The 26,237-nt window shown below is 40.5% G+C and overlaps 1 protein-coding gene across 2 annotated transcripts in view; it reads right to left on the minus strand.

The window, feature by feature from the left end:
• Window positions 1-19,959: 19,959 nt before the first annotated feature.
• wdcp (WD repeat and coiled coil containing) overlaps window positions 19,960-26,237 on the minus strand; it is a 29,790-nt gene continuing 23,512 nt past the window's right edge. The window contains exons 5-6 of one of the 2 annotated variants that reach the window (XR_013497780.1): window positions 25,706-25,932; window positions 19,960-21,639 (exon numbers count right to left, since the gene is read on the minus strand). Coding sequence is in view for 1 of the 2 variants with exons in the window: in XM_078213084.1 (XP_078069210.1) it covers window positions 25,760-25,932 (173 nt within the window). In the remaining variant the exon portion in view is untranslated. Of the gene's footprint in view, window positions 21,640-22,736; window positions 25,933-26,237 lie in introns of those variants that run through there. The other variant, XM_078213084.1, reaches the window with a different exon arrangement.

Here is a 26,237-nt window from a genome sequence, read left to right on the forward strand (position 1 = left end):
AAGACTCCTCATCCCCTCTATCTATGACCCATCTTTAATTTCTTTCCATTTAAAGCATTTGAATTTGCAACCTGGGGATCTGTGCCCATTTCAGATTTTTGTCCCCTGCTTTCACAACACTTAAATGGTCCTGACCAAATCCATGAATAACATCTTATGTGTCCATAACCATAATGTATTACCCCTCCTCAACCTTCCGGCTGGCTTTGCCAACTTCCTCCAAGACTATTCCTCCACCAACTGGTTCCATGGACTATCCTTGGTTCCATTCTTCTATACCCAAATATGGCCAACACATTTGACTAATGGTGGGGAGGAATTTTCCCAGGCCATTTGAAGTAGGTTTGGAGGTGGGAGGGCTGGCGGAATTGTCAGTGGACCAGTATCACAATGTGTTTCTTGCCTCCTTTCATCTTTCTTGGGGTGGGTTCATGGAGAAGTCAGGAACCCCGCAGCTAAGGCAGTCAGAGTAAGGTGATTAAATTCATTGAAGAGGCTTTTAAGAGGGACTTTGCCTGTGGAATTTTCCTTTCCTAACAGTGGATAGGTCTGTGTCTCCAACCCAGCAGTGAGGAGAAGGCAGTGGGAGAGACCGCCTCAGTGAAACTGACAATCTGCAAAGGTTTTGGTCAGTTACACGGAAGAGCTGCAGACATGGCCAGGCTGAGAGGCTGCTATGCTTCTGTCAGAGAGTGCTATCATTGTCGTCATTGTCTACTGGAACTGTGCCAGAAGACTGGAGGATAGCAAATGTTGTCCCCTTGTTCAAGAAGGGGAGTAGGGATAACCCTGGTAATTATAGACCAGTGAGCCTTACTTCTGTTGTGGGCAAAGTATTGGAAAGGATTATAAGAGATAGGATTTATAATCACCTAGAAAGGAATAATTTGATTAGGAATAGTCAGCACGGTTTTGTGAAGGGTAGGTCGTGCCTCACAAACCTTATTGAGTTCTTTGAGAAGGTGACCAAAGAGGTGGATGAGGGTAAAGCGGTTGATGTGGTGTATATGGATTTCAGCAAAGCGTTTGATAAGGTTCCCCATGGTAAGCTTTTGCAGAAAATACGGACACATGGGATTGAGGGTGATTTAGTGGTTTGGATCAGGAATTGGCTAGCTGTAAGAAAACAGAGGGTGGTGGTTGATGGGAAATATTCATCCTGGAGTTCAGTTACTCGTGGTGTACCGCAAGGATCTGTTTTGGGGCCACTGCTGTTTGTCATTTTTATTAATGACCTGGATGAGGGTGTGGAAGGATGGATTAGTAAATTTGCAGATGACACTAAAGTCGGGGGAGTTGTAGACAGTGCGGAGGGAAGTTGCAGGTTACAGAGGGACATAGATAAGCTGCAGAGCTGGGCTGGGAGGTGGCAAATGGAGTTTAATGCGGAAAAGTGTGAGGTGATTCATTTTGGAAGGAGTAACAGGAATACAGAGTACTGGGCTAATGGTAAGATACTTGGTAGTGTGGAATGACAGACGGATCTGGGTGTCCATGTGCATAGATCCCTGAAAGTTGGCACCGAGGTTGATAGGGTTGTTGAGAAGGCGTACAGTGTGTTAGCTTTTATTGGTAGAGGGATTGAGTTTCGGAGCCAGGAGGTCATGCTGCAACTGTACAAAACTCTGGTGCGGCCGCATTTGGAGTATTGCGTACAGTTCTGGTCGCCGTATTATAGGAAAGATGTGGAAGTGTTGGAAAGGGTGCAGAGGAGATTTACCAGGATGTTGCCTGGTATGGTGTGAAAATCGTATGAGGAAAGGCTGAGGGGCTTGAGGTTGTTTTCGTTAGAGAGAAGAAGGTTAAGAGATGACTTAATAGAGGCATACAAGATGATCAGAGGATTAGATAGGGTGGATAGTGAGAGCCTTTTTCCTCGGATGGTGTTGGCTAGCACGAGGGGACATAGCTTTAAATTGAGGGGTGAGAGATATAGGACAGATGTTAGAGGTAGGTTCTTTACCCAGGGAGTAGTAAGGGCGTGGAATGCCCTGCCTGCAGCAGTAGTGGACTTGTCAACATTAAGAGCATTCAAATGGTTATTGGATAAACATATGGATGATATTAGAATAGTGTAGATTAGAGAGGCTTTAGATTGGTTCCACTGGTCGGCGCAACATCGAGGGCCGAAGGGCCTGTACTGCGCTGTAATGTTCTATGTTCTATCACTGCTTAACAGGTGTTTGCCAACTGCCCTGAAAGCATTTCACTTGACCAGCACTTCCCTACTGCCAGCCTTCAGAGTGGCACAGGAGCTGTTTCGGCAACTACATCACTTTCCATGTGTTCATAATTTTCATTGCAGTGAACCTATTTAAAGCAGAAGATTAAAAAAGAACAAAGCTTTTATTTCACATTTGATTCTGCAGACATAGATTTTTCCAAAGATGTCTGTTACCCTTTCCATTAGAATTCGAGTTTTACTCCTATATTAGATTGTTCTTTTGCTCTGTTTTCTCCAACTTAGTTTGCAAGAAGTCTGCATTTGGTGCCACACTAACATCAATCTTAGAATAACTTTTCTGATAATTTCTGCACGTTAGATGCTATGGCAGTCCCCATTAGTTGATAGGCTGTGATAAAATTTGAATTCCTATCAGAACTGTTAGAATTGCCTCCCAGCTTGGAAGATGAGAAAAATAGCAGATGTGTGCGTCTCTTTTATCTTTTTTTAAGCCATGAAAGCAAATTATAGTATTCACAGCATCTCCCACTGCCACCCATTCTTGCTACGCATACATCCTGCAAAGACCAAAATGGAAGGCAGTTACTTTTACTGTCTGTCAAACTGTCAGTTTGACAGTTGGGGGCTATAGTTGTTGAGAATTTTGGGACAGCTTCTATAACTAACTTAGTTGTGCAAGCAGAGGCTGAATTGGCAAAAGCTAAGAATGCCCAGCATGAAATCTGATTGTAATTCACAGTGTGAGACACAGGATATGGTAGTTTGAGGAAACAGCATGTAGGACTGAACTAAAAATACTCAAACGCTTTAGGAAGCCACAGATCAATTTGGCTTCATGGCTTTAGTCTTTACTTTTTCAGACACAGTGTACTGATACTTGTTTCCAGCCGAGGCTGCAGTGTCTTAAAGGAATGCACCTAAAATAAATTGACTGTAAATCTATATCTATAAATTAATAGTACTTGACTGCTATCTATCTATTATTAAAATCCCTTCTATTCTTAACTTTGAGGTTCCAAGAAAAAAGAGTCCTGACTTGTTCCATAACCTCATGAACACAATCATGATGGAATTTGTATTTTCTGAACTTGGTGTTACATCAACAGTACTCTGTATTTGGGTTGCCATTTAACAGGAATTCAGCTGCACCAGCTTCATAACTACTGTTTGTACTACAGCAGGCTAGAGATTGGCTATTCTGCAGTAAATAGTTGACCTCTTGGCTCTTCAAAGTCTTTCCACCACTTAAAAGATATAAGTCAGGAGCATGGGGGAATACTATATATTGCCTGGTTGGGTGAAACTGAAATAACACCCAAGAAAGTCAACACCATCCTGGACCAAGCATTCTACCGGATTGCCAGCCTATCCAGTCCAAAGACTTGCAGGTTAGGTGGATTTGTCATGCTAAATTGCCCCTTAGTGGGCAGGTTAGGAGGATTGGCCATTATGACTGCGCAGGGTTACAGGTGCTTGTGCATGCGCGAGCTAGGTAAGATGCTCTTTTGCAGAGTCAGTGCAGACTCGATAGACCAAATAGCTTCCTTCTGCACTGTGGGGATTCTATCATTCTATGGATCTGCCAGTTTAAACACCCACACACTCCTTCACTGACGCAAAGAAGCTGTTGCAATGTGCCCTGCCTACAGAATGCACTGCAGCTTCTTCAATAACACCTCCCAAATCCACAACCTCCACCACCTAGAAGGACAAAGGAACTTCACCTCCAACTTCCTTTGCAAGCAAAAACCTGCAGGTTATCTTAACTGGAACTTATCCATGACAAAAACAACATTCATCCAATTTGCATCTGCCAAATTTCCCTTCATAGAAATTTGTTGTGTTTGATAAGACTACTTTATAGAATCATAGAATCCCTTCAGTGCAGAAGGAGGCCATTTGGCCCATTGAGCATACACCAACAATAATCCCACCCAGGCCCTATCCCTGTAACCCCAAGTATTTACCCTGCTAATCCCCCTTACACTAAGGGGCAATTTAGCATGGCCAATCAACCCAACCCACTCATTTTTGGACTGTGGGAGGAAACTGGAGCATGCAGAGGAAACTCACGCAGACACAGGGAGAACGTGCAAACTCCACACAGACAGTGATCTGGAATTGAACCCTGGTGCTGTGAGGCTGCAGTGCTAACCACTGCGCCAGGGTGCCACCCTACTTAAGGCATCACTTAAATAACTACCAACCCCTACTGGGGATCAAGCTTTATTCATGACATCTTTAGCTGGCAAAGGAACAAATTATTGCTTCCACAGCTGGAAACATCTTTTAGGATTTTTAGAGTTAAAGCTATGATCAGAAAGATCCAGTCTGGTGCCGTGCCCATCTCCGTCTTGCCCTGGGAAGACCCTCTCTTGCTTGGAAATGACAATCCATCTCTGAACATTGGGTCCAAAAATTAGACTTCTTTTGAATGGTCAGTTTGGAGAGCAGAGTTCAGCGGCTACAAACTGAAGAGAATTGAACAAAAACAACTCATGGAGGAGCAACTCCCAGCTTCACAAATTCCAAAAATACTCTTTATTCAAATGAAACCTAGTTTCCAATGAGTGAGTCATATTGATCATTTAATAAGTGCAACAAAAAGTGTCATCCATCAGAAGTGTGTGTTCTTAAAACCTGCTCTTAATTCAGCAATGCAGGGCACCTATAAAACACGGGAGTGAATAACATCTCATAAATGAGTCTGTAACTGGGACCAAAAAAAGTGCACCTTTCCAGTGCCCGGCAGACGTGAGGCCAGAATCTGCCAAAAGAAGATTTATCCATACAGCTCTCATCTGAGAAAAGCTATTCAATCTATCAAGCTCACTCCTGCAGACCATGGACACTGTGCATGAACCATAAGTGTCTCTGCACACAAAGGCTGATTTGGCTGAACAGTGGGAGATCATCCACATTACTGTTGCTCTGGTGCATTGGAAGTATTATCTGATGGCAGTGGTTAGTGAAGGGCTGTTGGCTGACTATGGTGACCCCTTTTGCTTACTACATTCGGGTGTGCCTAATGTCTGATTAACAGTGTAGGTGTCCGGCCTGGAGATCTGATTTACTGAAAGGCAACCTTTCAGTATATTGTGAAGCCTTTATCGCATTATCCGCCCTCATGTAAATCATCCCCTCATTCTGAGCTCCCAGTTTAAGCAAAATAAGGTTGTCTGCATCAAAATTATTGATGACTTTCAACAATTTAAAGATCTTATATGTATTATCACAACTACTTAATTTTATTTCAGTAATGTAAACAAGCTCATCTCTGGATTTCTGCCTAACAAAGCCAAGCCTGGCTTCTTAAAACACCCCTGGTTACTCTGTGAACTCCTTCTGCAGAGTGCTAAAAATTGCACTGAAAACTCAAAACTGCAACCGCACCATAGTGATCTGTACAAATTAAAATAACTTGTCCAAACTTACAGTTAAATGTCCTTGAGATAGATCCTCTTATGCTTTGATAGCAGCTTCCCATGGACAGGAAAGATTCAGTGAATGATCAATAGTGCAGCAAGTGAGGGCTGAATATTATAGATTGTAATGTTAGATTAATATCTTGCACTGTCACTGACCTTAGCCGAGAGAAGCAGCTTGTATAAAGGGAATTATAGCGTAGCTGCCATGAAACTATGACGTTGATTCTAAAAGCATCCACTCTTGCCATCATTGTAACTGTCAGTGTCCTCCAGTTAAAATGTCTATTTATTTCCAGTATACAAAATCGAACGCTGTTTGCTGGAAAGTCACAGTGGGTGAGGTGACAGCAGGTCCTAGTAAGCTCCACAATTACCTCATTGAATTCATTGTATGGAATTGAAATGAAGGACGATTGACATCCTTTACAATTTATCGAACCTGCTCTGCCATTCAATATGCTCATGGTAATCCTCTATCTCAATGCTATATTCCCGCTCTCTCTCCATACCTCTCGATGCCATTAAGATCTAAAAAAAATTATCTACCCCTTTCTTGAATACATTCAGTGACTTGACCTCCACACCCTTCTGTGGTAGAGAATTCCAGAGGCTCACAATCCTTTGTGATTTTTTTTTCCTCCTCTCAGTCCTAAATAGTCTACCCCATTATGTCTCATGATTTTAGATTCCCCAACTAGGGAAAACACCCTCCCTACATGTGTCTAGCCCTGTTATAATTTTATATGCTTCAATCAGATGTCCTCTTAGCCTTCTAAACTCGAATGAATACAGGCCCAGTCGGACCAATATATCCTTATAGGTTTGTCCTGCCAACCCTGATATCAGCTTAATATACTTCTGCTGCACTCCCTCTCTGGCAAGTATATCCTTTCTTAGGTAGGGAGACCAAAGCCGCAAGCACTACTCCAGGTGTGATCTCACCAAGACCCTGAATAACTGCAGTAAGAGATCCCTCCTTCTGGACTCAAATTCTCTTGTAATGAAGGCCAACATGCCAGTTGCCTTCCTAATTGCTTACTGCACCTGCCTCATCACTTTTATTGACTGGTGTACAAGGACACGCAGAACCCTTTGTGCATCCACACTTCCCAATATATCACCATCTAAATAATACTCTTTCTGTTTTTCACACCAAAGTGTATAACTTCACATTTAGCCACATTGTACTTAATCTGCCCACTCTCTCAACTTGCCTAAGTCACCTTGAAGACTCCTTGCATCCTCTTCACAACTCACAATACCACTCAGTTTTGTGTCATCAGCAAATTTGGAAATGTTACATATAGTTCCTTCATTCAGCTCATTTTCAGATATATCATGATCAGCTGGGGCCCAACCACTGATCCCTGTGGTACACCACTCATTGCCTGCCTCTCAGAAAAAGGTCCATTTATTCTCACTCTCTGTTTACTGTCAACCAATTATTGATCCATGCCAATACATGACTCTCAATCCAATGTGCTTTAATTTTGCCCACTAACTTTGTATGAGGGACATTATCAAAAGCCTTCTGAAAGTCCAAGTACACCGCATCCACTGGTTCTCCCTTATCTATTCTACCAGTTACATCCTCAAAAAACTCAAGTCGATTTGTAAAGCATGATTTGCCTTTCATACACCCATGCTGGCTTTGTCCAATCTAGTTAATACTTGTTCTGTTATCCCTCCTTTTATAATAGGCCCTAGAATCTTCTGATGTCTTCTAACTGGTCTGTAATTCTCCCTTTTTAAATTAGGGTTACATTTACCACATTCCAATCTGTAAGAATTACTCCAGAGTCTATAGAAGTTTGGAAGATGACCACCAATGTATCCAATATTTCCAGGGCCACTCCCTTTAATATTCTGGCATGTTGGTTATCAGTTCCTGGTGATTTGTCAGCCTTTAACTCTATTAATTTCCCCAGCACCATTTTCATACTAGAATTATAGAGTCATAGAACATAGAACAGTACAGCACAGAACAGGCCCTTCGGCCCACGATGTTGCGCCGAGCTTTATCTGAAACCAAGATCAAGCTATCCCACTCCCTATCATCCTGGTGTGCGCCATGTGCCTATCCAATAACCGCTTAAATGTTCCTAAAGTGTCTGACTCCACTATCACTGCAGGCAGTCCATTCCACACCCCAACCACTCTCTGCGTAAAGAACCTACCTCTGATATCCTTCCTGTATCTCCCACCACGAACCCTATAGTTATGCCCCCTTGTAATAGCTCCATCCACCCAAGGAAATAGTCTTTGAACGTTCATTCCATCTATCCCCTTCATCATTTTATAAACCTCTATTAAGTCTCCCCTCAGCCTCCTCCGCTCTAGAGAGAACAGCCCTAGCTCCCTCAACCTTTCCTCATAAGACCTACCCTCCAAACCAGGCAGCATCCTGGTAAATCTCCTCTGCACTCTTTCCAGCGCTTCCACATCCTTCTTATAGTGAGGTGACCAGAACTGCACACAATATTCCAAATGTGGTCTCACCAAGGTCCTGTACAGTTGCAGCATAACCCCACGGCTCTTAAACTCCAACCCCCTGTTAATAAAAGCTAACACACTATAGGCCTCCTTCTTCACAGCTCTATCCACTTGAGTGGCAACCTTTAGAGATCTGTGGATATGGACCCTAAGATCTCTCTGTTCCTCCTCAGTCTTCAGAACTCTACCTTTGACCCTGTAATCCACATTTAAATTAGTCCTACCAAAATGAATCACCTCACATTTATCAGGGTTAAACTCCATTTGCCATTTTTCAGCCCAGCTTTGCATCCTATCTATGTCTCTTTGCAGCCTACAACAGCCCTCCACCTCATCCACTACTCCACCAATCTTTGTGTCATCAGCAAATTTACTGATCCACCCTTCAGCCCCCTCCTCTAAGTCATTAATAAAAGTCATAGAGGTTTACAGCATGGAAACAGGCCCTTCGGCCCAACTTGTCCATGCCGCCCAGGCACGGTAGCACAGTGGTTAGCACTGCTGCTTCACAGTTCCAGGGACCTGGGTTCAATTCCCGGCTTGAGTCACTGTGTGTGTGGAGTTTGCACATTCTCCTTGTGTCTGCGTAGGTTTCCTCCGGGTGCTCCGGTTTCCTCCCACAGTCCAAAGATGTGTGGGTTAGGTTGATTGGCTATGCTAAAATTGCCCCTTAGTGTCCTGGGGTGCGTGGATTAGCGGGTGGGATATGTGGGTGGGGCCTGGGTGGGATTGTGGTCGGTGCAGACTCGATGGGCCGAATGGCCTCTTTCTGTACTGTAGGGTTTCTATGATCTATGATCTATGAAACTAATCCCAATTGCTTGTATTTGGCCCATATCCCTCTACACCCATCTCACCCATGTAACTGTCTAAATGCTATTTAAAAGACAAAATTGTACCTGCCTCTACTACTACCTCTAACAGCTCATTCCAGATGCTCACCCCCTCGGAGTGAAAAATTGCCCCTCTTGACCCTTTTGTGCCTCTCCCCTCTTACCTTAAACTTATGCCCTCTAGTTTTAGACTTCCTACCTTTGGGAAAAGATGTTGATTATCTACCTTATCTATACCCCTTATTATTTTACAGACCTCTACAAGATCACTTCTAAGCCTCCTATGTCCAGGGAAAAAAGTCCCAGTCTATCCAGCCTCACCTTATAACTCAAACCACTAAGTCCCGGTAGCATCCTAGTAAATCTTTTCTGCATTCTTTTGAGTTTAATAATATGCTTGCTATAATAGGGTGACCAGAACTGTACACAGTATTCCAAGTGTGGCAAATACTGAACTGTTTTCTGGCTGCAAGGATATCTAATGAAAGTTAGTTCAAGAATAGAACATCTACTTCTTTAATTGGATTCATGTAAAGCATTTGTACCAATTTAGTTGAAGCCTATTTATAGGGTCTCTGAAGTTGAATCTCGGTGGCGTTCTCTAATTTTGGAAGAAATTCCACACAGATCCCTGAGAAGTGGCACAAGTGCTGTTTACCGCCGTTTCTTTGGAGTTTCTGTGGATCTTCTGTCAAGGTTACGGCAGGAAATTGGAATTCCCTCCCTATCTCCCCAACCTCCATTCCCCCTGAATACTGAACCTCTAAATCGATCAATACATTGTGGAATAGATCAAAGATAATTGCAGCTGAGGAAAGTCATTTGTGCGATCTTAATTCTCGTACTCACTGAGGAAAAAACATCCTCTTTCCAGCATCCCGCATTGTAAATTGTTCCAGGGCTTTTTTTTCCTCCCACTATCCTATCTGAAAGTTTAGTCCTGAAGTTGGTTATTTTGTATGAAAAGTAACTTCTCCTGAAATCAGTCCCACAATTACTTCAATAAAAACAGAAACTGCTGGAAAAACTCAGCAGGTCTGATAGCATCTGTGGAGAGAGAATAGAGCCAACTGAAGGATCATCCAGACTCAAAACGTTGGTTCTATTCTCTCTCCACAGATGCTGTCAGACCGCCTGAGCTTTTCCAGCATTTTCTGTTTTTGTTTCAGGTTTCCAGCATCTGCAGTATTTTGCTTTTACCCACAATTATTTCTTGTTTGAAACTGTATTCCCCTAATCCTACTCCCACAATTCAATTCAACTGGAATATTCCCAATTAACTCGATCTATACCCATGACAACTTTATCAATCGCTGTGTTATCACTTCTCAGACACCACCTTTCTACTTTGAAAAGCCCCCGTTTCTCCCTTTCGCAGGGATGACTGTAGAGATCAGCCTCACTTCGCCTTTCAGAACTTGAACGTCTTGAATGTTCTTGAATGTCTGCCTTGTTTCTTAGCAACTGGAATTCGATGCAGTATTAAAGGAGTGTTCTGACAAACCCACTGTAACATTTGATCACTTGGATTTATTTACCAGTGTTTTAACTACATAGTTGTATATCCTGTTATCCGAATTTTCTTCAATTCCACCCTCTCACTAGACCCTTCGTTCCCTTACGTTTCTGGGAGATTATTTTTTGCGCCCTTCTTTGTGAAGACAGAACCAAAGTATGTTCAAATCTCTACCATTTCTTTGTCCCCATTATAATTTCCCTGGCTTCTGAATATAAATGGCTTACATTTGTCTTTACTAATCTTTTTTTCTTTACATACTTATAGAATCTTTTACAGTTAATTCCTATGTTGCCTGCAATTTTACTCTCATACTCTATTTTCCCCGTCTTGATCAAAATGTTTGTCCTCTTTTGTTGAATTCTAAAAGGCTGCCAATCCTCGGGCTTGCTGCTTTTTTCTGGCAATTTTATACGTCTCCTCTTTGAATTTAATATTATCCCTAATTTCTTTTGAAAGCCATAGTTGAGTCACCTTTCCTCTTTTATTTTTGCACCAAACAAGAATGAATAATTCTCGTAATTCATGCACAAGTTCTTTAAATATGAACCATTGCCTACCCACGGTCAATCTCTTTATAAAGTTCCCCAATCTTTCCTTGCCAATTTGCGCCTCATACCCCATCTTATTTAAATTCAGGACACTGATTACTTCAGATTTGATTACTTCATTCTCCATTTTTAGATGTCAGAAAATGTTAACTTGACTAGTGACATTAAAGCTGTAAGGATGGAAAACATGAGGCCATTTAGTTGTTACCCTTTTGTTTGTGTTGGATGGACAATGCCAGCATCCAGCCGGACGTTAAATCTGGCTGAAGAAATGAGCAGGCCTCTGATTGTACAGGCTGTCATGAAATGTTTCTATTTTATCTACTGATATAACTCAAGAGGGTTCTGCTGATTCCACCACGGTTTATGCTTGGATATTTTAAAACATTCATTTATGGAACCTGGGCGTTGCGGCTAGGCCAACATTTATCACCCATCCCTGGTTGCACTTGAGGTGGTGGTGAGCTGCCTTCTTGAACTGCTGCAGTTCCTGAGGTGTAGGTACACCCACTGTGCTGTTAGGGAGGGAGTTCCAGGATTTTGACCCAGCGACAGTGAATGAATGACAATATATTTTCAAGTAGGCTGGCAATATATTTTCTAGATAGTAGTGGTCATGGGTTTGGAAGGTGCTGCCTAAGGAACCTTGGTGAGTTCTTGCAGTGCATCTTGTAGATGGTGCAAACTGCTGCCACAGTTCGTCAGTGATGGAGGGATTAAATGGTTGCAGAAGGGGTAGCAATGAAGTGGGCTGCTTTGTTCTGGATGGTGTCAAGCCGCTTGAGTATTGTTGAAGCTTCCAGGCAAGTGGACAATATTCCATTACACTCATGACTTGTGCCGTGTGGATGGTGGACAAAAGCCTCACTAAATTTCATTGCCAACATTTCACAAAAGTAAAATTATGATGAATGGATGAGGACTGTGTCTCAGGGTTCAATTGTAAATGGAAATTGGGTGGGTTTTCCAATGGGCAGATGACCCATTCTACCAGTTTACTACCCAGGCAATGAAGGTGAAAATTATTCCCTAAGTATTGTGACCGTTCCCTTCCCATGTTTTAACACTGATGGTATCCTTTGCAGATATGGTGAGACCCAAGTTTCCAACTTGTTTTCGAACAAGTGAATGCACTTTATGCGACTCGATAATGCTGTAATCTTGCTTTTCCAAGCACACCTTTAAAATGAAAGTGCAAAACGCCTTCCAGTCATGTCGGAACAGGCTGAAAGGCATTCTTAGTGGTTTACATGTTGTGCCTGTTTACTTGGTAGAGGGAATCCTGACCCACTACCATGGCAGTTTCCCCGTCGCTATTAAATAGCTGCTACCTTATCCACTGTGCATTGGACACTATTAGCCCACTGGACAAGCTCCTCACTAACCTACATGTCTCTAGGTTCAAAAAAAATATCTCTTTACTTCCCGCAAAACCACCTCCAGATCAGCATTTGTAACTTGCAGCATTTTTCAACCTAGCTCAATGTTCTTTCTGAACATCCTCCCTTCAACTAACTGTCGGGCTGCAGCTGTAACCATTTCCCGACCTTTGCTGCACTGACTCACTCTGAGCTCTTTGGGAATATGTAATTAGGCCGACATTGAGAAACTGGATAAATTCAGCCGACTGCAATTTTAGCAAGTTCAAAACTCACTGTGATTCAGCACTGCAACCAAAAAAAGTAGTCAGTTTTCTTACAGGAAGCAAATGAACTTGGAGACCGATCACAATAATCCTTTTGGGTTTAAGAGAAGGAAGGCGTTTTGATTTAGTACACTTCTTGCCTCAATAGGGCATGTACAATCCTGACTAGTTTGTAGATGATATCAAGTCAAGGAGCGACCATGGAATCAGAGGCGGCAGTTCAGGACATGGCAGCACATGTTATTGGACAAAATATGCTAGTGAGCAGAACAATGGCAGGTTAAATTTCATTGTCAATTGCTGCACATTAGAAAAAAGAGAAAAGATGTCACGTGTTGAAATAGCTATGGGTGAAGCTGAAAAGAAACCAAGGAAATCTTTCTAGATCAGGCACTAAACATGCCCAATCAACACAATGCACAGGTCAACAAAACAAACAGGATATACAACTATGTAGTTAAAACATTGGTAAATAAATCCAAGTGATCAAATGTTACAGTGGGTTTGTCAGAACACTCCTTTAATACTGCAACAAATTCCAGTTGCTAAGAAACAAGGCAGACATTCAAGTTCCGAACGCAGTAGTGAGGCTGATCTCTATCATCATCTCTGTGAAAGGGAGAAACTGGGGCTTTATAAAGTAGAAAGGTGGTGTCTGAGAAGTGATAACACAGCGATTGATAAAGTTATCATGGGTATAGATCGATTGGGAATATTCCAGTTGAATTGAATTAAAGAACAAAGAACAAAAAACAATACAGCACAGGAACAGGCCCTTCGGCCCTCCAAGCCCGTGCCGCTCCCTGGTCCAAACTAGACCATTCTTTTGTATCCCTCCATTCCCACTCCATTCATGTGGCTATCTAGATAAGTCTTAAATGTTCCCAGTGTGTCTGCCTCCACCACCTTGCCCGGCAGCGCATTCCAGGCCCCCACCACCCTCTGCGAAAAAATTGTGGGAGTAGGATTAGGGGAATACAGTTTCAAACAAGAAATAATTGTGGGTAAAAGCAAAATACTGCGGATGTTGGAAACCTGAAACAAAAACAGAAAATGCTGGAAAAGCTCAGGCGGTCTGACAGCATCTGTGGAGAGGGAATGTAACCAACGTTTTGAGTCTGGATGATCCTTCAGTTGGCTCTATTCTCTCTCCACAGATGCTATCAGACCTGCTGAGTTTTTCCAGCAGTTTCTGTTTTTATTGAAGTAATTGTGGGACTGATTTCAGGAGAAGTTACTTTTCATACAAAATAACCAACTTCAGGACTAAACTTTCAGATAGGATAGTGGGAGGGAAAAAAAGCCCTGGAACAATTTACAATGCGGGATGCTGGAAAGAGGATGTTTTTTCCTCAGTGAGTACGAGAACTAAGATGGCACAAATGACTTTCCTCAGCTGCAATTATCTTTGATCTATTCCACAATGTATTGATCGATTTAGAGGTTCAGTATTCAGGGGGAATGGAGGTTGGGGAGATAGGGAGGGAATTCCAATTTCCTGCCATAACTTTGGCAGAAGATCCACAGAAACTCCAAAGAAACGGCAGTAAACCTCATTTATGCCGCTTCCCTTGGATCTGTGTGGATTTTCTGACAAAATTAGAGAATGCCAACGAGATTCAACTTCCGAGACCCTATAAATAGGCTTCAACTAAATTGGTGTAAATGACTTACATGAATTCAATTCAAGAAGATGTTCTATTCCTGAACTAAATTTCATTAGATATCCTTGCAGCCAGAAAATGGTTCAATATTTGCAGATGAACAGTACCAATAATTGATTGTGTGGTTTGAGCTGTTCCACTGACTCACAAACATGACACCAGCCCGTTTTTAGACAGGCTCCATTTAGTCCAATAATGGATGTGAAGAAGGAAGTTGTGACAGGTGTAAACAATCCTTTTATTTACTGACTTGCCAATATGCAACGTCTTAACATAAAATATCAGCATCCTGGAGTTTACCATTGACCAGCAACTGAACTGAACCATATAAATAATGGCTACAGGAGGTCAGAGGCTGGAAATTCTGTGGCCAGTAACACACCTCCTGACTCCTCAAAGCCTGAGTAAGTCTCAGATATCTGCAGCCGTCATGATGCAAAGTTGTGCCTGTGGACCATGTCACTTATAGTACATGTGCATGTGAAGAGGTTTTGCAATGAGGGGATTTGAATTGTGTGGAGAAGCCTCCAGAAGTGTAAAAGTTGAATGGTAACATTTAGGATTTACCAGTAAGACATTACTGGAACTGTTTCTTATAAATGAATGCAAAAAAATGATTGAATTTAAAAGTGATGAACTTTTACAAGGAACAATACTGAATAGAGGTTGAGAGACAAAACTTAGTATTATTAAGCACAGATCACTGAAGCCTCATGATCAATGTAGAGAAACTGCAGCTGAACCTAACAAGATACAGGGTTGAATTAATAGAACTATCCAGCATTATTCAATGGGCAGCATTTTGACACTGTACCAGTCATTTGGTAGGACACAGACTCACTCAAAGAACAAAAAAAATTACAGCACAGGATCAGGCCCTTCAGCTCTCCTAGCCTGCACCAACCACGCTGCCTGACTGAACTAAAACCCCCTACCCTTCCGGGGACCATATCCCTCTATTTCCACTCCTGGTGTCCTTATGTAAGAGGTGATCTAGCAACATTGGAAAAGGTCCAGAGAGTTACAAAAATGATCAGCTTAAAGAATCTTAGATACTCAGACTCTAGAATCCTGGTCTATTTACTTTAGAACAACGATGACTTTGAAGTGACCTGATAGAGGTCTATAAAATCAGGAGCACTAAGGGGCATGAATTCATCCTATTTAAAAGTAGGAATAGATTGGATATTAGGCATATTTTCTTTCCCCAGAAGCAGCAAGCTTCTGAAATACAATGCCAGCTGGAGTGGCAGTGCTATATGTCTACCTTCAGAAGGAACTGGGATGGTTCTTTATTGCAACAGATGTCACTTCATTTAGTATCTTTATAGGCAACATGTCTGCATGTTAACTCTTGCAGCAAAACTAACCATGCCCTTGTACCCCAATTTACAATTCTGCAGTCAACAATCTAATATATCAGTAGAATTTCTTTGTACATTTAAACATTTCCCTTATTAAATGAAGCAATACTGTAGAATTCGAAAGGAGTGCAGCATTTTGAATTGATTTTCCAGGACAACATTTGTACAAGACCTTCTAGGACTAAGGATAGAGAGAGAGAGAGCACCAATTGTCAACACAAATATGTGCAATTTAAAATTTGCCTGACAATTTTCATGCACATTGTGCCAAATAAATCTTTTGGCTCCCATCCCGAGTGCATACAGACACATGGACTACCAGAATATTTACATTTACCACTCTTGCCTGTTGCAGCATATGCCACTAATAAGCCAATTACATAAGCTAATGTGGTACGCCAAAAACAAATCAACAATTCAGTAAGGTCACAGTTGTGTAACGTATCTAAAATGCCAATTCCAGTCAGAGTTCTGAAGTAACTGCAGATTGCACAGCATTCAAATCTAGTAAAATGTTTTTTTGTTGCAAGTGAAAACCTAATGTTTAATCAACTTAATTAGATTTCAGCTTGTTTCAGCAGCAGCATTTGTGCCCAAGCAGAAGGACTCAGTCAGTTTAGGTTCTATTACTGGAGCTGACTATTCAATCTATCTTGATATTTCAATGCTGTAATGTAAATACTAAATTATCAAAGGTGCTGAATGTTAGATAAAATTTTAAACCACTTGTCCGTTGATGTGGCCACAGAAGAATTTCATTGTACTATTTGAGCAGGAACAGGGAAGTTTGCCTATTGTCCTCACTATCACATATTCCTCAATCGCCACCACTTGTACAAATTAATGGCTCGTTTATCTCACTGTTGTTAGTGTGACCTTTCTGTGCACAAGTTAGCTATTGCAGTTGCTGGTGTAACACTGATAACATACCAAAAGTTGACTTTGGCATGTCTAGAGGATACGAAAAGTGCCTTTTAAATTCAATTTATTTCTCAAAATATTAAAGATGCTTTAGTTTGATCAATACATTTAAATCCAAAGTGAATTCCTTCATGAACTTCTCATTGTACGTGTTTTACACTCTGTTACAGATATATATCATTCTTTTTCCCGCCAATGCAAAATTTTCATGACAGACTAAATGCTCAACTCATCTTCATGTTGGTTGCAAAATCAATTTCATCCTTATTTGTCTGCCCATTTGATTGTTATATTGAAAAAATATTAAATTATGCAGATTAAGATTAAATATATTGATCATCTTTTGCATTTACACTTACAATTATAAATGTGAATATTTTTGTAGATAGTGTTCAGTAGTTTGGCTTTATAACCAAGAAAGCAGATATTAAGATGAATAAAAATATACTCTAATAAATTACAAATTAGAAATACCATAACTGAATGAAATAAAGAAAGACATCTGCAAAATATTGTACGAATGTTACATGCATTTGAAACTCACTTTTTGGAGAAAATACTATCAGAGTTCTTGGACAAGATAAAGCACCAAAGCTAATAAAAGAAAAAGCAGTATAAATTCAAAATGGGATATTTGTAAGAGTAATAGGTAGACCCCTTAACCAAGGTATATAACATGTTTCTTTCTTTACCCATACAGTCCCTCCACAGATTATTAACTCTGAACAAGATGTTTCCATATTAACTATGAATTCCTAACATAAAAAATGCACAATGTCGATAAGGATCAGACAGATTATTAAAATTTTTTGGAATAATTTTCTCAATTCTGGACTGACAGGAAAAGGAAAAAAAAAAGGCTCTTCAACATTATGTTAAAATGTGAACCCCCTCCCACACACGAAGTAAAGCAAGCTCTCCTCACACCAGCTGGTAATCAAAGCACAACATCAGATGTACGCCGGAAGACAGCATGCAGGAGAAATGTCAAAGCAGTTGAGTCAGCATCAACTCCTCCAGTCTTTCATTGTGACAGCATTAACACAAAAGGATGAAATTATACGCCTATGCTCACTGTAATATAGGTCTCTCAATAGCTTGCAGGAAACTCATCAGCAGCCCTACGGGAGCAGAGACAGGGTGTTAGAGGCTTCTCATTCAGGCACACCTGGGGTGCTAGATTCAGGAAAATCGGCCCTTGCAAACAATTAACACTTAAAAATTTATGGTGAGGTTATTCTTCACAGTAAGGGTTAATTGCAATTTTCAGCGAGTTTTTACGTTCTCAGAATTGTTTTAAGACAACATAAAATGTAATTCAGGCTGGTTTTCTGCAAATTTTGTAGAATCAGGAAGGTACATAACAATCATGGATAGCTGTCACAAAACCTCAAGAGCAAGAGGGCACAGATTCAAAATAATTTGCAAAAGGAGTAAGTCGTGTGAGGAAAATTCTTTTCACCCAGAGGGTGGTTCGAGTTCTGTGGAGGCAGGATCGATTGAGGTATTCATTCGGGAATTAGATTGCTATCTGAAAAGGAAGAATGTGCATGGTTGTAGGGATAAGGCAAGGATGTGGGACTTGGTAAAATGCTCTTTCAAAGAACCAGTACACAATTGATGGGTGGAATGGCCTCCTCCTGCACTTTAAAGATTCTGTGATTCTAGTCATGAAGCTAACTTAGGTTTTGATATGAAAGTGATATAAAATACGGTCTCTAATAAATATTGTTCTTCAAATTGGATTTCAGATTGATTTAGCATCTGAGATTAAGATCAATTAATGGAGAAAGTTATAGACAATTACAAGACTATAGAAAGATCAGGAAATGTGGGAAATTACCATGTTCCTTTACAGGCATGGAAATTTCTCACTTAAAAGGAATATAACCTTGACTGAACAGTTTAAAATTACTGTGATTCATTCTGTCCATACTCAAACTATTGAGTGGGGCGGCATGGTGGCACAGTGGTTAGCACTGTTGCCTCACAGCGCCAGGGACCTGGGTTCAATTCTGGCCTTGGGTGACTGTGTGGAGTTTGCACATTCTGTGTCTGCTCTGGTTTCCTCCCACAGTCCAAAGATGCACAGGTTAGGTGGATCGGCCATGGTAAATTACCCTGTAGTGTCAGGGTAACTACGTGGGGTTAAGGGCATAGGGCTTGGGTAGGATTGTTGTCGGTGCAGGCTGGATGGGCTGATTGGCCTCCTTCTGCACTGTAGGGATTCTATAATAATGAGAGATTTTCTGTATAAAATTCTGTAATGCCCTGTTACAATCAACTGATGGAGCATAAAAGAAATCAGATGAAAAATCCATTTCTAAATCAAATACATTTTATTTATATAGACAGATTATTTGATAGCCTTGAGAAATAAAGATCAATACACTCTGAAATAGTTTTAAACCTTGCTGACTCTAGCAATGTATATGCTATTACAGTCTTCTCCTTGTGTTCTCTGCCCAAAAGCAGGTCATTGGCTATTGTTCACTGAATACTATGGGTAGGGTGAGAAGGCAGGCCCCGAGTCCACCTCAGTTTTAATCTGATCCACATGCTAGCTGTCCAGCCAACTGAGCTCGTATGAATGATGAAATATGATCTAACAAATGTAAATTACAGTAACTACATTTTAAAATACATAAATTAACATGAAAGCATAAAAATAGTTTATTAGTATGGATTCTAACCAAGAAGATGATGATCTTTGAGTTGCACAGTGGTTAGCACTGCTACCTCACAGCGGTTCAATTCCTGGCTTGGGTCAATGCCTGTGTGGAGTTTGCACATTCTCCTCATGTCTGCATGGGTTTCCTCCAGGTGCTCTGGCTTCCTCCCACAATCCAAAGATGTGCGGGTTAGGTTGATTGGCCATGGTAAATTTCCCCGTAGTGTCAGGGGAACTAGTAGGGTAAATATGTGGGGGCTACAGGGATAGGGACTGGGTGGGATTGTGGTCAGTGCAGACCCGATAGGCCGAATGACCTCCTTCGGCACTGCAGGGATTCTACAATCTTGGACTGCTGTTTCTAAGGCTTAATAAAAAAACTTCCTGTTTTGGTGTTTATCTCTGAAATACTTCAGCAACAGTACATTTTGCCCACTAATACTGTGATAATCTATCCAGAGGAAAGAACAGGGGCAACTTACTGATTTAAACAGGTGTTGGGAAAGGCTCCCTGTTGAGAGCATCTATTCAGTAAATCAACCTTAATGCCTATAGCCTAACCTGAGATATAGTCAATGTTGTTATATGTAGTTTCCAGCTGCATCACTAAAATAGAGGGCAAAACAAAAAAAAATCAAATGTAACATTCAGGGATCTTTCAGTTCACCGAGTTGTTAAGTGTTTGAGATTGAAGTATATGGTACAATATACAATTTTCAGTAGCAAGAGTGCATCAAACAATAGACAAGATGAAAGTTCTTAGAAGTCTATATTCACAATTGTTACAAATCTTTACTGCAATAGTTATGATAGAAATAATCAGCTTGATAAAATCAAGTTTTGAACAATAATATTATTTTCTACTCAAACAATGATTTGTCATTACAAATGTATGTTAAATTAGCTGATTTTGAACAGGTAACTTGAGAGATCATGGTAGATATTTCATGTCAGGAGACTAAAAGCTTTGGGTACAAAATTCGGTATTTCATCATGAGCCACTATTATATAAAAAAACACAAACTGCAAACAGATAGGGGTAGAGCATCTACTGAGAATTAAATCAGTCAGTATTACTCCAGTGTGTAGGACACTGCTTACAGGTCTTTCCACTGGCACTCCATATTTTTTGGATTTTCTGCCAAAGCTAATGGGATGCATGGAATACAACCATCCAAATACCCATGGACATATTCAGATACTGAGCAAATGATGGAAAATATGTTAACTGATGAATCTGAAATTTGTACCATGGCAAAACTGTACATCAGTTCAATGCTGGTTCATACTTGGTACCACCTATAGCATCAGATCAGGCAGTTAAAATTTATAAAGGGGAAAAAGGCATCTATTTAAAAAAATGAATTTTAAAAATATTTTGTAAATAACTTAAAGCGACAGCTCAGAAGCCATGAAAAGATCCAAAGCCCGACAGTTAATCTGTGAGCCTCCTAAAAACAGAGTTCTGAGCAGAAGACCTCACGTACCCTGGACATGCTCTCTTCCACCTTCTACTATCGGGAAAAAGTCAGAGGTCATGTACTAACTGACTCAAAAACAGCTTCATCTCTGCTGCCGTCAGATTTTTGAAAGGACTTACCTTGCATTAAGTTGATCTTTCTCTACACCCTAACTATGACTGTAACGCTACATTCTGCACTCTCTCTCGTTTCCTTCTCTATGAACACTATGCATTGTCTGTATAGCGCGCAAGAAACAATACTTTTCACTGTATGCTAATACATGTGACAATAATAAATCAAATCAAAAAAGAGCTCATCAAAATTGTTTAAATGCGTGAGGCTGAAAAATTGGCAAGGACATCATTGTGGTAAGTCCTGGCAGGTGAAGATACAATAGCTGAAAATCTAGCCTGGTGACTTTAGATTTTAAAAATACATTCTTAACAATACTTATAAAGGGTCATCCTGACTCAAAACGTTAGCTCTGTTCTCTCTTCACAGATGCTGTCAGACCTGCTGAGATTTTTCAGCATTTTCTGTTTTGGTTCTTAACAATACAATGATATTAGACTGAGATTACTAATTGCTTTAGTGATTTTATGGGTTGCAATGTTATATTTAAAAACTCCTTACAATTCCCATGTTTTGATATTACTTTCACATGTGTTTTTCCAATACAAAGAGATACAATTTATTTTACAAAAGCAAAAGTACATAAAAAATTAAGTCTTAAAATCATTTTGGATGACTTTTCATTTTAAGATAAAAACCAATCTGCACCAATCGTGGATTCCAGCTTCCAGGTTATTTCACATATGTAAATGTCAGATTTCCGAGGTTTGTGTGGCCCAGACATAGATGATCAATCCCCAGCAAGACTTTTGTCGCAGGCATCACTACAGCTTCTACAAAACAAGGGAAGGCAGTAATTTAAACAATTAATGTCCAATGCTCTGATCTGTTTTATAATCTCCAATGGCGTCTCACAATCTTCCAGTTTCTACAAAAGTACCACACTGATTAGATGTCCTACAGGTGTACTGCAATTTTCTGTTTCTGCTTCTGTAAGCTACAATCTTCTGCTCATTAAACAAATGGACAGGAAATTGCAGGCTAGCAAGTCTAAAAATGGACAATCCTGCTGTGATTTTTAGGTTTTTCATTTTCAAATATTGGCATAGCTGCCTTGAGTTATGGGAGATGGCTGAAATGGAAAATTGTTTCAAACTAAAATTGTAATAATTCAGAAAATAACAATGTTGACAACAATTAAGCAGTATGCGGCATATCATCTTGACCACCTTGGAATCAGTGTTTTTCTTCTTACTATCAATTAAAATCTGTCAATTGTCATTTGGTCTACCTTTCCAACTCTTGTATGGATTTACAAATGGAGATCTAATGCCGTTTAGCTGCCTATGTGATATATCATACCCATCTGCTACTTCCCTTACTTTTGAAACCTTGCAGTTTTCCAGGTATGACCTGCTGGCTATCGGGACGCTGTTCCAAACTTTTACCATTATCCTTACCTTTCCCATGTGGTCAAAATTCTCTTTTGACTTCACTGACAGAAAGCACCTGTCAATCATTCTTCTCCATGGCAAATTCTATAAATGTTTCAATCTTCAAGCTCCAAAATTTTAAATGATACACTTCAGGGGCAAGTTCATAGGCATTAAGTATTGCAGTTTTAACTGTCTCAATTTGGGGATTTTTCTTCCAAAAGACTAGAATAAAGATCCATTAATTTCCCCACTAAGGTGCTTTGCAAAATAAGAGTCCTTGCATCTGTTGGCTACCCCTTGTAGCCACTTTTCCAAATGAGATAACATTTCACTTAACTCCTTCCTCAATGAGTTTAGGCACTAGGCCAAGATTCTTTGTTACATCAAAGCTTGGACTGGTCAGCTCATCCTCTGAACTAATAACTTCACTTTCACCCTGAAATCTAAGCTTTTCTTCAGCTTTTCTTCCTCTCTTTGAAATCTCTTTTCTTATTGCATAACTTCTCTCTGGAATTCAGATTCAAACTTTCACATTTTTCTTTTTGCTCTTTCTTTCTCCTCTTGCTTTTTTCTATCTCTATCTCAAGCTGCTTCACCTGCAATTGAAGATCAAATCAAGCTGTGTTCTACCTGGGTCAGACTTTTCTTCTTCCAATCCCAGATACTCTGTTACTACCTCAATTATATCTGCTTTTTAGCCCCATCTTTTAACTCTAAATTCTATTTTTCAGCTAATGCTACTAATTTAAGCTTAGTTAATAGTTGCACATCACTCAGGTAAATCTTCTCTCTCCAGGAAAGTCACACTAATGACAAAGCCATCATGCTTTTAGTAAGTATAGTAACTTTCAACATTAGATCTCGTTAGCTTTAAGAATAGCAAATCCCAGCATCCGTAACTGTCTATGGATTCAAAATCCCGCAAAGAGTCCTCAATTTTGTTACAATCTAGTTCGGGACCAGTAACTTCTATTGTAAAGTAAACAAAATTTGAAGTCCCAGTTACTTACTGAGAGAATAAAGCCACAAGATTCCACAGTTTTTAAACAAATGGGAGAATATTTACTATACAACAGCTAACAGTGAGGCAGCACAGTGGTCAGCACTGCTGCCTGACAACGCCAGGGTCCAGAGTTCAATTTCCGGCTTTGGGTAACTGTTTATGTGAAGCTTGCACGTTTTCCCTCTGTCTGCATAGATTTCTTCTGGGTGCTCCGGTTTCCTCCCACAGTCCAAAGATGTGTGGATTAGGTTGATTGCCATGCTAAATTGCCCCTTAGTGTCTCAAGATGTGTACATTAGGGGGATTAATGGGTTAAATATGTGGGGTTATGGGGAAAAGACCTGGGTAAGATGCTCTGTCGAAGAGTTGGTGCTGACACAATGGACCGAATGGCATCTTTCTGCACTGTAAGGATTCAATGGACAAAGAAAATTACAGCACAGGAACAGGCCCTTTGGCCCTGCAAGCTTGCACCGACTAAGCTGCCCGACACAATGACAGAGCTAACAGTCAATGCCATCTTCCTATACGCTAACATCCAGAATTAACATGAGTTAAACATGAATTAACAGGCATATTATGGTCAAACACAAATCACAAACTATACACTGAATTGCAGACACAACCAAGACAGGTGCCATGAAATTCTCAGCAGCCCACCCAGACATCAGTGATCACTGTGTCACAAAGTCCCTCCACTTTTGAGGAACTTCCCTTTAAAAGGCACTCCAACATTGCCTTGAAGCCCTGTTTTCTTCCATCTGCAATGATTTGCCAAGAATAGGACTCCAGCTTGTCTCCAGCTGTTCCATCTCTTCTCCCAAAACTGCATCCCATTGTGCTTACAAGGCAGCAGCCCAGTACCTAATCACCAACACAATCCCAGCTCTATAGCTGTACTGACAGGCTTTTCTTTGCCCAAATTTGCAGCTTCATGGAGCAGACGCCTTCAGCTTCATTGAGCAGACACCTATTCCCCACTGGCTTCCTCCTGTGAGCAGACAACTCTTCAGCTTCACTGAGCTGACACTGATCCCAAACTCTCAAAGCACCAGCTCCCCAGCAGCACCTCTACCAAATATTGCTGCCAACCTTCTGCTGAATCTTATCACCTGGCTCTCTCTTTATGTTGCACACATGGTCCAGAGTTTGCATTTTTGCACTGCATAACAGGTCACGTGAGGAATCTTTTGCACAATCTCCCCAGATCCCGTGCTCAGGTTTCTACACTATCCTTGAGCATGTGCAGCCCATTCTACTGCCACTCTGTGCTTGCACTGAAGCCCCATATGCCAGGAGTTGTAGTCTTCAGTCCAAAAATCAGTGTGAACTAAATAAATGCAGATTCCCTCACCATATACACACCATAAAGAACATCTATTTCCATCGATGTAACATCGCCTGGCTTTGCCCCTCTTCAGCTAATCTGCTGCTGAAACCCTTACCCATGCCTTTGTTACCCTTAGACTTTGCTGTCCCAATGAACTGCTTACTGACGCCACACATTCTATCCTCTGGAAACTTGAGGTTATCAAAAATTCTGTTGTCCATGTCCTAACTTGCACCAGGTATCATTTACCTATCATCTCTCTTTTCACTGAACTACACTGGCTCCCCTGGAAACAAAGTCTTATTTTAAAATTCTCATACTTGTTTTCAAATCCCTCCATAGACTTGGCCCTCCCTATTTCTAATCTCCTCAAACCCACAACACTCAGATTTCTGAACTCAGCTAATGCTGACCTCTTGAGCATTCCCGAATTTAATCGCACCGCCATTTGTGGCCCTGCCTTCAGTTGTCAATGCCCCAAGTTCTGGAAAACCTTTCCCACAACTGTCCATCTCTCTACCCACTTTTTAAAGAAATTCCTTAAGACGTATCTCTTTGACCTTTTGGTCATGTGGTTTGGTGTAATATAATGCTTCTGTGAAGTACCATGGAATGTTTCATTTTATTAATACAAGTTCTTATCAGCCAGTGATGCAGGAGTTGTATTCCTGGAATAGATAAAGGGAAGGGTGATTTGATTGAGGTTTTTTAGAATTTGCAAGGAGAAATCTTTCTCCCAATATGGTAGTTTAGGACAAGAGAACATAACCTTAAAATCACCACCAGGCCATCCATAAGAGGAATTAGAAACCACTTTTTCTCAAAGTGCTTTAAAAGTATGAAATGTTTTCCCCACGATAAGCAGATGTTATCTCAACTAATAATTTTATATCTCAGATTGACAGATTTTTTGATAGCCAAGGGTAGAAAAGGAAATGATGCCAAAGCAGGTGAACGTAGCCAAGAGACTTATCAGTTACAGAACAGCAGAACAAACTCGAGAGGCTAAACAGCTCATTCCTATGTCCAGATTCCTAATGCCGCCCCCAACAAAAAGAAAATCATCAGATATTCTGCTCACATAAATTCAAACAACTTCATTATTCCACTGTTATATGTAAACAGCATACCTAATAACTAGGTTAAAAAAAGCATTTCACAACATTCTGTGCAAGTGCAGGTTATTATAAACACTTCTGATTTTCCAAATTGATACTGTCGGTTGGAGATGGAGGTGATGGGAATTCTATAGGTCCTGTGGTTTGCCTCCCATCACGAATAATAATTTCCTGTTTGGGTTTGAATGTTGACGGAACAAATCCTTCATCATCTGCCGTTAGAACTATCCAGTTGGAACCTATAAGTGAAAATAAAAAAGGTTACTACAAGGTGTTATTCAAAACACAATGAAAGTAACTTACCAAACAAACCATCTTAGACAACTTAATGTTTATTGAGCAAGTAATGTTTACGACAAAAAAACTGAACCTGAGAAATACACATCTTTTATGATCTTGGTTCCTGTAAAATAACTAATTTTCTTCTGAAATTTCGACCTCAAATATTTTCCTAGATATGCTGATGCACAAAAATTGCAAGCCAGCATTTAATTCATTTGGTTTATGGTATCCTAACATTACCAGTGCTACAATTAATTCACAT

The sequence above is a fragment of the Mustelus asterias genome, chromosome 5 (genome assembly GCF_964213995.1).
Source record: "Mustelus asterias chromosome 5, sMusAst1.hap1.1, whole genome shotgun sequence".
In the NCBI taxonomy this organism is placed as follows: domain Eukaryota; kingdom Metazoa; phylum Chordata; class Chondrichthyes; order Carcharhiniformes; family Triakidae; genus Mustelus; species Mustelus asterias.